General features: G+C 36.5%; 1 protein-coding gene across 2 annotated transcripts in view; it reads right to left on the reverse strand.

The window, feature by feature from the left end:
* The window catches only part of ctnnal1 (catenin (cadherin-associated protein), alpha-like 1), a 124,231-nt gene that overhangs the window by 14,262 nt on the left and 97,604 nt on the right, over positions 1–12,365 (reverse strand). Inside the window, exons 6-9 of one of the 2 annotated variants that reach the window (XM_051671550.1) lie at positions 10,204–10,374; positions 8,191–8,391; positions 5,188–5,274; positions 3,659–3,817 (exon numbers count right to left, since the gene is read on the reverse strand). In XM_051671550.1, coding sequence (XP_051527510.1) covers positions 3,659–3,817; positions 5,188–5,274; positions 8,191–8,391; positions 10,204–10,374 — 618 coding nt within the window. Of the gene's footprint in view, positions 1–3,658; positions 3,818–5,187; positions 5,278–8,190; positions 8,392–10,203; positions 10,375–12,365 lie in introns of both variants that reach the window. The other variant, XM_051671549.1, reaches the window with a different exon arrangement.

Raw genomic sequence — 12,365 nt, forward strand, 5'->3', positions numbered from 1 at the left:
TGGGAATTGGGCATTCCAAATTGGGAGAAAAAGGGGAAAAATCCCCCAAAAAATAAAATATATAACGATAATCCTATACTCAGAGTACTACAAATGGATTATGTGATATGATTATAGGTCTATATGTTAAACAGTGTTGTAAAACTGTATCACAATACATCAATCATCCTAATTGATTGTAAATGCTGTTCAATTGTTACCCAAAATACTTACCCAAAATACTGTACTCAAAATGTTTTCAAATGTATTTGATAGATTGTAATTATCAATATTCCACAATGGTGTAAATTGTCTTGACAGTTACATTAGTCTTCAGCATACACTACCAGTCAAAAGTTTGGACACAAGTACTTTATATTATTAATTCCACATTTGTAATAAAAACAATACAAAATATTGGAATTATAAAGTCACCAAATTTTTTTTAAAGCTGCACTATGTAACTTTGTGCTCTCTAGTGATATCTGTGGTTGAAACTTAATATTGCAAGCAATTTGCAGAAGAACACTTTACGTCAGTTGTGTTTCGCCACTGCTCTCCTGGTGGATGAATCTCATGATATGAGCATACCTGGACATCGCCTGTGTGTGATCATGACTGGGAGATATTCAGAGCCGGAGTCATAACGTGCTGTTTTCATTTTTATATTATGTTATACAATTAAACATTTAAAACTTAAATATTACTTGCTTTGATGAAGATAAAAACATTCGTATTTGCATATTTTGAATAAATGAATTTGACACTTATAGCGCTTTTCTGACACTACACTGAAAGTGCTTTTACATATAGAACAGGGGACTCAATCACTACCAGTTACCAGTATATTTTAATATGATTATTCAAGTGTTTTATCTACTATTAATGTTTGTATTGTACTACACTTATCAACTGAAGAGGTGAAACTCGTGATATGGCTGATATAAGTTCAATGGAAGACTTTATTATTGTTATATTATATTGTACAGCCTCAGTTGATAATGCAAGTGAATTGTAATACTACAATAGTATGTCTATGCAATGCACACAAAAACACCGTAAACTAAAAACATAAAACAAGGATTCAATAATGATGGGGATAAAACATACTTCATTAAACATTAAAATATTATGCTAATATGCAATATTACAATTACATGAAGTCAACTTCAGAAGTCTTAAATATTAGTGAACATGTCACAGTAATTTCACCCAATGTAAATCACGATTGGTTAACACACGAGTGATGTTCGATTCATACAAGCATGGCAAGCAATTTTAGCTTTAACAACCCTACCAGACAACATATCTAAGCATTAAACAGATAAACATCCAAACAGACTGCAGTGATGTCCTGAACTGTGTTGTAGTGGACAACAAGAAGACAAAAGCATTCCAAAGCCCTTTCATCCACTATAGGGGGTGAATCTTTGTATTGATATAATCAGGTTTCTGATGTGATCAAGCCTTATGTAAGCAAATGCCTTTTGCCATCAGATAAGACTAAAAAGATCATTTCCAGGCATCTTTTTAGAAGACAAAGGGCCCTGCAGAGCGGTTGACCCCTGGATACCATTTTGTTCACCTCCTGACTCTCAAACCGAAGACCTAGGTGTGAATGGCAACAGGACGGCTCAAGACCTCATCAAACTGGTTCTGTTGATTGTTCTGGCCATTTGTCTGGAGCAATTTACAGAGATATGTCCAAAAAGAGGAAAAAACTTCACAGAGTTTTACTCCTAAAATACAAACAAAACTGCATCACATATTCATTCAGAGAATGGTATTAGCTTAACAGCAACTATTTGTGACACAACAGTTCACACAAATGTAGCTGTTAATGTATAAATTAATGCACTGGTGAAAGTTCAACCTTTCATCACCATATTTGGACTCTATGCGTTCTGCACAACGAATATTTTGGAAGTGGTTTGGAAAGTGAACAATGCATAGGTAAAACCTTAAAGACACTTTTCTAACAGTAAACTTTATACTATGCAAACGAGAGGCAAAGGTTGGACCACACAGTGTGTGACACCGCTGATCTTAACAGCCAATCAGAACACTGAAACAGGGAATCACCATATTGGAATCTCCTCCTCATGAAAAAGGTCTAAAAGTATTCTTTAAACAGCCAAACCCTGTCCTGAGTCTCTGAAGGGGTCCTGAGTCTCTGAGCGTGACACTAACAGAATAACAGAAAAACACTCTACAGATCTGCGTCTCCACTCCAGGAGGAAAAACAGGAAGATAACTACAGAGATACCAGCGACAAGGTTTAGCTCTGGAAGCAAATCTTCCCTTCAAGTTTCGTGCATCTGCGTGTTCCAGATAAAGAAACTTCTCCGACATAAGGACTACATCTGCATGTTCCAGATCGCAAAAACCTCTCGGTGCTTTCAGGAGACCAGCGTTCCCCAGTTCTTCGTGTTCAAGGCTGTGGGAACGGAATCCATCTGCTTCTCTGCTTCATCCCACCAAACCAGTGGAAGATGTCACCATCACTGAAGCTCATCACTCAATCAGGCAGAACATAAATATATCACTATCTAAACCTATTTCAAGAGACCTTGGCATTAGTGTTTGTAATTAATGTATACCATCAGTTTATGATTTTCGAATGATCTTTAGATGGAATAATCGGTGTACCAAATGTTTTACAAATAATCTTAAAGTTATTTGTTTACTTCGAGATAAGTTATCAGAGAAATAGCAGTTTATTCTTCCATAAGATAAACCATCTGCCATAGCTACATCGAACTCAGCCACTTGCATCTTTAAATTTCGTGCACTTTTTCTTATCCATTCGAAGTATCTTTTAGCATATTAGTACCATTTTGTAGTTGTTAGTTGTTCTTGTTTATGTTTTTTTTAAATAAATTCATTTTATTATAACTGTGTCTTCCTTGTGTTGATAATGCACAAGTGCTCTAAAGGTTAGGTCGAATCTCACAAATCCTTCAGATTATTCAGATGACCAACTCGCTCCAATTTACATATTTATGATGTATTGAATGGTCCATTTGGATCATTTTTTATACTGTTAAGGTGAAATTCCTGGTGCCCTGAAAATGGAGGGAGAGGCCATCTGACATTCATAAACACACACATACTTTGGTTTCTTGTGTCTTTTGTACATTTTAATTAGTGCCAAGTGTGATTATATCTACAGTGCGAGTGTGACTGACCTGAACGTAGTTTCTGACGGCTGTTTCTTCTTTCCTGTGTTTATGGTCATGAAGTAATGATGCAAGGATGTACGTCATAAGCCAGCAATTTTGCGTGAAATCTGACCCGACAGCTTCGTAGTGAATCAGGGTAAGGTAAGGACATTGTTTTGAACACTGATTGTTTATGTACTCTTTTTTTTTTAACCCAAAAATCTTACGTAGTGCAGCTTTAAACAAATCAAAAATCGTACATTTAAGATACATCAATATAGCCACCCTTTGCATAGATTACAGCTTTGCATCATATTGCATCAGTCTGAATCATAAATTATGAATTGTACCACAATAATTCCGAATTGTTGCTTAATTTCACATTTCATGACACATACACATTGCATCATTCAGTAAATATTTGTAATCCATGATGCAGGTCTTATGCAAATGCATCTGCAAGATCTATGTCAGAGCAAAAAGGTACACCCCTAATATTAAATAGATGAGCCTCTCACCTCCAGCAGCTGTTCTTTGTGCTCGGTAAGTGTGCTAGCATAGTCAGCCACGGCCTCCAGGTTTCCATCCCCACCAGAAGCCTTCAGAGCCTGCAGCACCAGGTGATCTGAATGCAGCTTTAGCAGTTCAGTGGCCCTCACCACCGCTACTTTATGAAGCTGAAGAAAGACAGGAAAAGGTGTCAAGCAGATAGATAGACAGACAGACAGACAGACAGACCAAGCTGGAGAGAATGAAAAGTGAAAAAGTGGAAAATGTGAAAAGGATGGACCGGTGTTTCCAACAGAATTCCAACAAAAACAAAACAATACTGCTTTTGTAACATAATTTTTGATTCTTTTTTTAAATACCATTGAATGCAAAAACTTTGTTGTTAATGTGTGATTTTAACTAGGCCTAGAGTTATATGAATAAGTCAGAAATTATACTAATTAAAGTCTGACAAACCAGCCTTTGTTTTAGACATATATGAAAGTTATGACAACAATAAGTGAGTCAGATGTTAAAGGGTTAGTTCATCCAAAAATGCAAATTCTCATATCATTTACTCACAATCATGCCATCCCAGATGTTTATGACTTTCTTTCTTCATTAGAACACAAAGGAAGATTTTTAGAAGAATTTCTCAGCTCTGTAGGTCCATACAATGCAAATGAATGGTGACCAGATCTTTCAAGCTCAAAAAAATAAAAAAACAACATAAAAGTAATCCACAAAAATATTATATGTATTCTGAAGTGATGCAATCACTTTGGGTGAGAAACAGATCAATATTTCAATCCTTTTTTACTATAAATCTCTACTACAGATTTATAGTAAAAAAGGATTGAAATATTGATCTGTTTCTCACCCAAAGTGATTGCATCGCTTTAGAAGACATAGATTTAACCACTGAATTCATATGAATTATTTTCATGATGTCTTTATTTGATTTTTGGACCTTCAAAGTTCTGGTCACCATTCACTTGCATTGTATGGACCTACAGAGCTGAAATATTTTCCTAAAAATCTTTGTGTTCAGCAGAAGAAAAAAGTCAAATACATCTGGGATGGCATGATTGTGAGTATATTATATGAGAATTTCCATTTTTGGAATTTGGTAACCAATCTGATGGGTACAGTCAATGATTCGTTTGATTCAAATTATCCAAGCCGAACAATGACTGAGTCTTTATGACTGATTCATTAAAGTATAATATACAAAAGAATATATGTTATTTGTTAGTAAATCAGACTACAGTGGTTGCAGCGTCGCACTGTATATTTGTTCTTGCATAAGCATCCTTTCTGTGTTTAATATCACAGGAACCTGCCCTTTTAACTCATTACATTCCATTCAGACTGCAAGCTTACAACTAAAGAATTATTTATTTTTCCATGGTGCATTAGATTAAATAGCAGTGCAGTGCCACCACTGAATAGTGCTACATCAAACACACTGGAATGGATACCTCTGCAGTAAGTCTGACTTCGAGGCTTACACACAAGGGATTCAATCCCTGTGTGCAGTCTGTCGCAAAAATCTCACCTCTCGCCTGAGATCACTGACACACTGACAAGTTTTCAGAATAGAGAGCTCCATCTCTTCCGTGGCCTCTTTGGCTTTAAGTGATTGCTGCTGGAGGGAGAGAGAGAGAGAGAGAGAGAGAGAGAGAGAGAGAGAGAGAGAGAGAGAGAAAGAGGACTTCAAACACTGCACAAAGGATGATTTTCAACCTAACATTCAGCATCCATGTTGAAGAACTCGCCACATTTCAACACAAGTGTCAGTATGGCCCGAGCAGCTTGAAAGATGGACTTGTAAGACACAACAGACTTTTCCGCAGCTCTCTCTTCAGAGGACAGGCAGACAGGTGGGTGGGATTGCTTTCAGACAGGATTACGGTGGGATGTCAACATAAACACAGCACAGACAGGCGTGTGAGTGCTAGCACTCTCACCTTCTGTATTTTACTCTGAGACATCACACTGCGACTTAAACAGTCAATGCACTTCAGTGAGCACACACCAAACGTTTCTGTCACTGAAATGGTAGACAGGTAAAGTGGGGGCCAACCCAAATATTACCATGTAAAAACAACACTCTCGCTAAATCAGTATTATCCGATGACAGAAAAAGCATATATGTACAAAATCTTAAGGTAGACACAACAAGAAAATAAACTGTAATTGTTGAGGGATGAATACAGGTTATTTTGAAAGGCTGACTCTTTTGGATGTCTCTACAAACAATCTTCATTTTGAATTTGACGTTCTTCCACCAGGGCGGCAATATAGAGCCTCTAGGTTTAAGTTTAGGACCATTCACGCTTCCTGGAACTTGAGGGAAACTTACTTCATACATCCACAACAAATTACCATGGCACTAGTTAGTTGAAAGTAATTCCAAAAATTGGTCACAAAAATTAAGTTAGTTCTGAGAAAAAGTCTTGCATTGTTTGTTTGCAGATGCAACCTGGTTTGATATTTTGTTATCTAATGCAATGAAAGTCATACATTTTAAGTAGTGATATACTGATATTTCGGCCAGACCAATTAATCTGCCAATATTTGGCCATTTTGTGATTATCGGCATCGGCCGATAACCGTACACGCTTGGCCGATTAATAAGTGTTAACTCTCCCTTGTGTCAGTTCCAAAATCTACCGATAGATTTGTCAATGAATAGTCAACACTTTCTATTTTCAAGTTTTTTTCTTTTCAAGTTTACGCAAATTTTAGTAAATACTGCATAAGTGTTTGTTTCAGTTTACAAATTGTGTGTACATCTGATTTTCTGCTGTTAAATTGTATTATTGTTATCAGCATTTATATTGGCCATCAGCCATCCTGCTCTCTAGATATCGTATCGGCATCGGCCATTGAAAGCCCATATCGGTTGACCACTAATTTTAAGTGTGGCTCATGTGTCCAAATAGTTTTTAGGGTGACTGTATGTTGTGTATAAGTACAAATGTTTCTTTTTTTATCAGATATTGCAACACAATTCCCCTTTGAAGGGACAATAAATGTCGACCAATTCATTGAAAATAACCAACAAAATAGATTTTGTCGCTCACAAATCAGACGTCATTATGGCTTGTGAGCCAGCTTTACTCCACCCAAGGCAATAGCTGATGAAGTATTTTTTGGTGGTTTTCACATTGGGCACGTTTGCTGTGGTCCGAATCCGGGCGCGATTGTTCCCGGCACCCCACGGAGCATTGGACTGGTTTCAGACTCGCGTATGATTCTGTCGAACCCTTGTGCTTTTCCGTCATCGACTTGCGTCATCACAAACGTGCACATGATAGAAACACAACGTGGGTTGCTATATTTGTGTGGTTTTTTTATTAATTTTGTGTCATGAGCACTAGAGTGAACAACACTTGCGCCTCTGTGTGTCGCATGCCGTAATTCATTTAAATTCAATTCGTAATTGTACATGACAGGATAACTGTCTTTTTTGAGGACACAGCTGGTTGCACGCTCACTCACGCAAATATATAAAAGGCACCTCACCTTTTCTGTGTCCCACAACATTTCCCTGACACTCATGATGCACATGTGTGTTTGTTTTTGTGCAACTGATGATGTCATCATGCTTAAATCGGCAAAAACGCATGAGCAATACAGGTTGCTTTCTCACTCACGCGAACCACGCCACAGTTCCAGTGCAACCGAGCTCAGACCACCTCCTACAGGTAGTCTTGGGTTCGGTACCGCAGTCCGCTCCCTGCTCCGCAAAACAGATTCCCTGATATGTAAAGGTTTTCCATGACCATGGGAACTCTAAATTTCATCCATTTATAGTACATCTCATATTTTTGGGAAAAAATATGAGATATAAAAATTGCGAAGACTTTGACATTTTTCTACATCAAGTATATATAAATAGAGCGCAACAGTGCCTGCCCATGTTTTCAGCCGCCTGGGTTCCGGAAGTATTTTTTCCATTTATTTTTTGCATAGGCTTTTAATAAAATCCTCCACAGAGGAGTTGTAAGCCATGAACCAAAGCATCCAGCTCCGAGGTGAATCACAACATTACAAACTTTGTTTTGAGGCAAAAAATCTGACAAAAAGACAAAAGTACAAGACTGTGTACTTACCGTTTTTCACGAGGGCACAAACTACAATCCAATGAAGTAATGCGAAAAATGTAATTAAATACAAAACGATGGGGATATATAAAACTATTGATTTTAAGTTGTTAAATATAAGAATAGAAACAATCTATTTTAAGTTTATTGCAAAATATTTTAGTAGTTTAAGGGTGAAGGGAGGCCAACATTGCATCATTCACAGTGCATCATGGGAGTGGACAGTCACTCCTTGGCACGTTTCGCGGGCTGTGTTGGCCACGGTTTTCTGATTGGTGAAATACTATTTTCTTTTCATTCTAATAATGCCAAAAGGTTTCTCTGAGGGTTAGGTCGTAGGGTTAGGGGATATGAAATATCATTAGCTCTGTGTAAAAACAATACAAGTCAATGGAAAGTGCCCACCATGATAGAAAAACAAACATATATGTGAGTGTGCATTTTCTTACCGCCTGTCTCCACGTGTTGATGAGCTGTTTGGTCTCATGACCAGTGATCTGGCAGAGTTGTATGATTGTCTCTCTCTGCTCGTGGTTAGTGTAGGCAGAGTCTGTGAAGTCTTCAGTCTTCTCTACCAGAGCTTCCAGCTGGGCAGCCACAGCTTCACAGGACACACAGTACAGAGAGTCTCTCAGAGCCTCCACTTTTACCTGGAACACACACACATACAACTGGTAAGATATTGATCCAATAGAAGCATTCAAGTTGTAGTCTTAAAATACGGAACTCAATTAACATTTTCTAGCCATGGTTTCCTTTGGAATATGATTTTAAACACAGCAGCAAAATTCAACTTTGAGGTATGACCTCAAATTATCAGTTATGTTGTAGAATAAAACGTCAAAATCTCTTCAAGATATTTTATCTAGAGAAACACTGATATATCGGTTTTACAGATTAATCAACACTGATAGTTGCCGATGGTTTTTTTGTTCCTCTGTGTTCAGCGCTGTAGGGTTCTACAGTATAACAGCAGCTTCTAGAGGTGAAATAAAAATAATCTCTGACACCTTGTGGGGATTTGCTGTATCTGTCACTGTATATTGTAATACATTGTTGATGATTATAAGAGTGCATGTTTTTTCACCTTGTGTGTTTGTTTGAGCTGGAAGCACAGACATTTCAAAAGTCCCTGGTGTATTTCGGGCATGTTTATAGCTAAAAGTCCTGTATTATGCATCAAATCTTAGTTTTTTTCTGGTTATTATTGGGATTATGGTTAAACAATAAACTGAATCTGGGATTTTATTATTTATATTTATCCAACATATCCTACCTTTTCTGCCTTTACATTCCCTTGCATTATCTGTATATAACAGATTTGTATTTGTACATACGTATATATATATATATATATATACAGTTGTGCTCAAAAGTTTGCATACCCTTGGAGAATTGGTAATATATGTACCATTTTTAAAGAAAACATCAAGAGATCCCCGAATTTTCCACTTCTTAGTAAGTGATTGAACAGTACTGACTGGCATTTTCAAGGTTTTGGATATCTTTTTATATCCTTTTCCATCTTTATAAAGTTCCATTACCTTGTTACGCAGGTCTTTTGACAGTTCTTTTCTGCTCCCCATGGCTCAGTATCTAGCCTGCTCAGTGCATCCACGTGAGAGCTAACAAACTCATTGACTATTTATACGCAGACACTAATTGCAATTTAAAAAGCCACAGGTGTGGGAAATTAACCTTTAAATGCCATTTAAATATTTGTGTGTCTGTAATAAGGCCAAACATTCAAGGGTATGTAAACTTTTGATCAGGGCCATTTGGGTGATTTCTGTTATCATTATGATTTAAAAAGGAGCCACATGTGATTCTATTTTTTATTATTATCTCTGTCTTGTTGTTGTATTGTTTGTGCACTGGAAGCTTCTGTCACCAAAACAAATTCCTTGTATGTGTAAGCATACTTGGCAATAAAGCTCATTCTCATTCTCATTAATTTTGGAATCTTGTAGCCTCTATGTCTGTGCCCGTCAGGACTAAGACTAAGAAAAACTTTACATAAATCGTTTAATACATTTATTAAAAAACAATTAATAAATCGGTTTTCCATCACCTTAGTTATCGGTATCTGCAAAATCCACTATTGGTCTACTTCTAATTTTAACCACACACCTTTTTTTTACCCATAAATCCAAAACTGCCATATAAATACCCATATGAAAATCCAGAGGAAACCCTTGGCGATTAGCCTTCCAGGTTAACCGTAAACCATTAATTTAAAACATGTTTTTATAATGATCTTATATTTAAATGCTAATCAGCATTTTGTTGTACATGTTAACACTGTCAAACATATGCACATTGAACAAGCTAAAATCTAGGTATTGTGTATGTCCAGCTTGATTGGTTGGACAATCACGCAATACTTTCAGAAGTTTGACTTTCAAAGAGAAACTAGATTCCATTGATACATTCATCTGAGAGCCCTTGTACAATGCCTGTACCTTAAAGTCTTTAATCCCAGCGTAGATGCTGACAGGAAGTGCTTTGGCCTCTCCACTGCTCCTCGCGTCAGTCACAATCTCAATGACTTGCTCCAGGGCCAGGCGCATACGCTGGAAGACTGCTTCTTTGTTGATCCGTGCCGACTCACAGTCTGGATGTCTCAGACATGTCTGAGAGATAGAGAGGGACAAAAATTACTTTAAAACAACAACAGAGGAATAACAGAAGTACTGGTCATACTACATAAAAACCATCAAAATTTACTAGGTAAATGAAATGTAAATTCATCTCATTTTACGAGCATAAGAAGACAAATGAGCACTTATCACACTGTTCAGTTGTATATTCAAGCTCTAAAACTAAAAAGTACTGTGGTGGTATAGAATTCACAGAATACTACAGTACTATATAACAGTTGTGCATATTCAAATAAACATGTTATTACCATTGTCCCTTTTCAATAAAATACCATGATTCTTGTTTTAAGTCCATTGCTGGGTAGAACTGCAATCCGATGCTGATTACAAATCATATGACTAAAATTGGAATCAGTAACATAATATCTTGGATTATAATTTTTAGGTAATCTAATCAAATTATGTTTGGTTACTTTTGGAATACCACTGACCTAACTTGTTTATTTGATGTCACATGCATTTGAGTAGGATAATCTATACCATTTTGACATAATGTTGCTTTAATGCATATAAGAAAACTTACTTAATGAATACACAATTATGATTGATTATCTTTTTATGTTTTACTCGCTATTTGTCTGTTACTGAGTTAAATAAAATAGGCACAAAAACACAATGTTTTGTCCAAGATGGCAGAAAAACATGGTGTGAATTATTCTTATTTAGAATGAAAAATTATATACTATATATATATATATATATATATATATATATATATATATATATATATATATATGAGAGAGAGAAAGAGTGAGAGAGAGAGAGAGAGAGAGAGAGAGAGAGAGAGAGAGATTTTTAAATATAAACACTGATGAACAAAAGTTTGGAATAATGTACAGATTGTGCTGTTTCGGAAGGAAATTTAATTCACCAAAGTGGCATTCAAGTGATCACAAAGTACAGTCAGGACATTACTGATGTAAAAAACAGCAACATCACTATTTGAAAAAAGTCATTTTTGATCAAATCTAGACAGGCCCCATTTCCAGCAGCCTCCAACACCTTATCCTTGAGTAATCATGCTAAATTGCTAATTTGGTGCTAGAAAATCACTTGCCATTATATCAAACACAGTTGAAAGCTGTTTGGTTCATTGAATGAAGCTTAACGTTGTCTTTGTGTTTGTTTTTGAGTTGCCACAGTATGCAATAGACTGGCATGTCTTGGTCAAAAATGGCAAAAACGAAACAGCTTTCTCTAGAAACTCATCAGTTAATCATTGTTTTGAGGAATGAAGGCTATATAATGCTTGAAATTGCCAAAAAAACGGAAGATTTCATACAAAGTTGTACACTACAGTCTTCAAAGACAAAGGACAACCGGCTCTAACAAGGATAGAAAGAGATTTGTAAGGTCAGATGTACAACTAAACAAGAGGATAAGTACATCGGAGTCTCTAGTTTGAGAAATAGATGCCTCACATGTCCTCAGCTGACAGCTTCATTGAATTCTACCCACTCAACACCAGTTTCATGTACAACAGTAAAGAGAAGACTTAGGGGTGCAGGCCTTATGGGAAGAATTGTAAAGAAAAAGCCACTTTTGAAAGGTTAGAGTGGGCAAAGAAAAAGACATCTTTGGAAGAGTGTTATGGATCTTAACCCCATTTAGCTTTTGTGGGATCAGCTAGACTGTAAGGTGCATGAGAAGAGCCCGACAAGACAGCCACATCTATGGCAAGTGCTACAGGAAGCGTGGGGTCAAATGTCACCTGAGTATCTGGACAAACTGACAGCCAGAATGCCAAGGATCTGCAAAGTTGTCATTGCTGCACACGTAGAATTATTGATGAGAACTCTTTGAAGTCGTTTAAGAAGTTCTGAATTTTTTTTTTTTTTCAAATTGAAATAGTAATTTTTCATGATATTAATGTCCTGACTATACATTGTGATCAGTTGAATGTCACTTTGGTGAATAAAAGTACCAATTTCTTTCCATAAAAGCAAAATCTGAACATTATTATA

Source organism: Myxocyprinus asiaticus, chromosome 34 (assembly GCF_019703515.2).
Source record: "Myxocyprinus asiaticus isolate MX2 ecotype Aquarium Trade chromosome 34, UBuf_Myxa_2, whole genome shotgun sequence".
NCBI classification, from domain to species: domain Eukaryota; kingdom Metazoa; phylum Chordata; class Actinopteri; order Cypriniformes; family Catostomidae; genus Myxocyprinus; species Myxocyprinus asiaticus.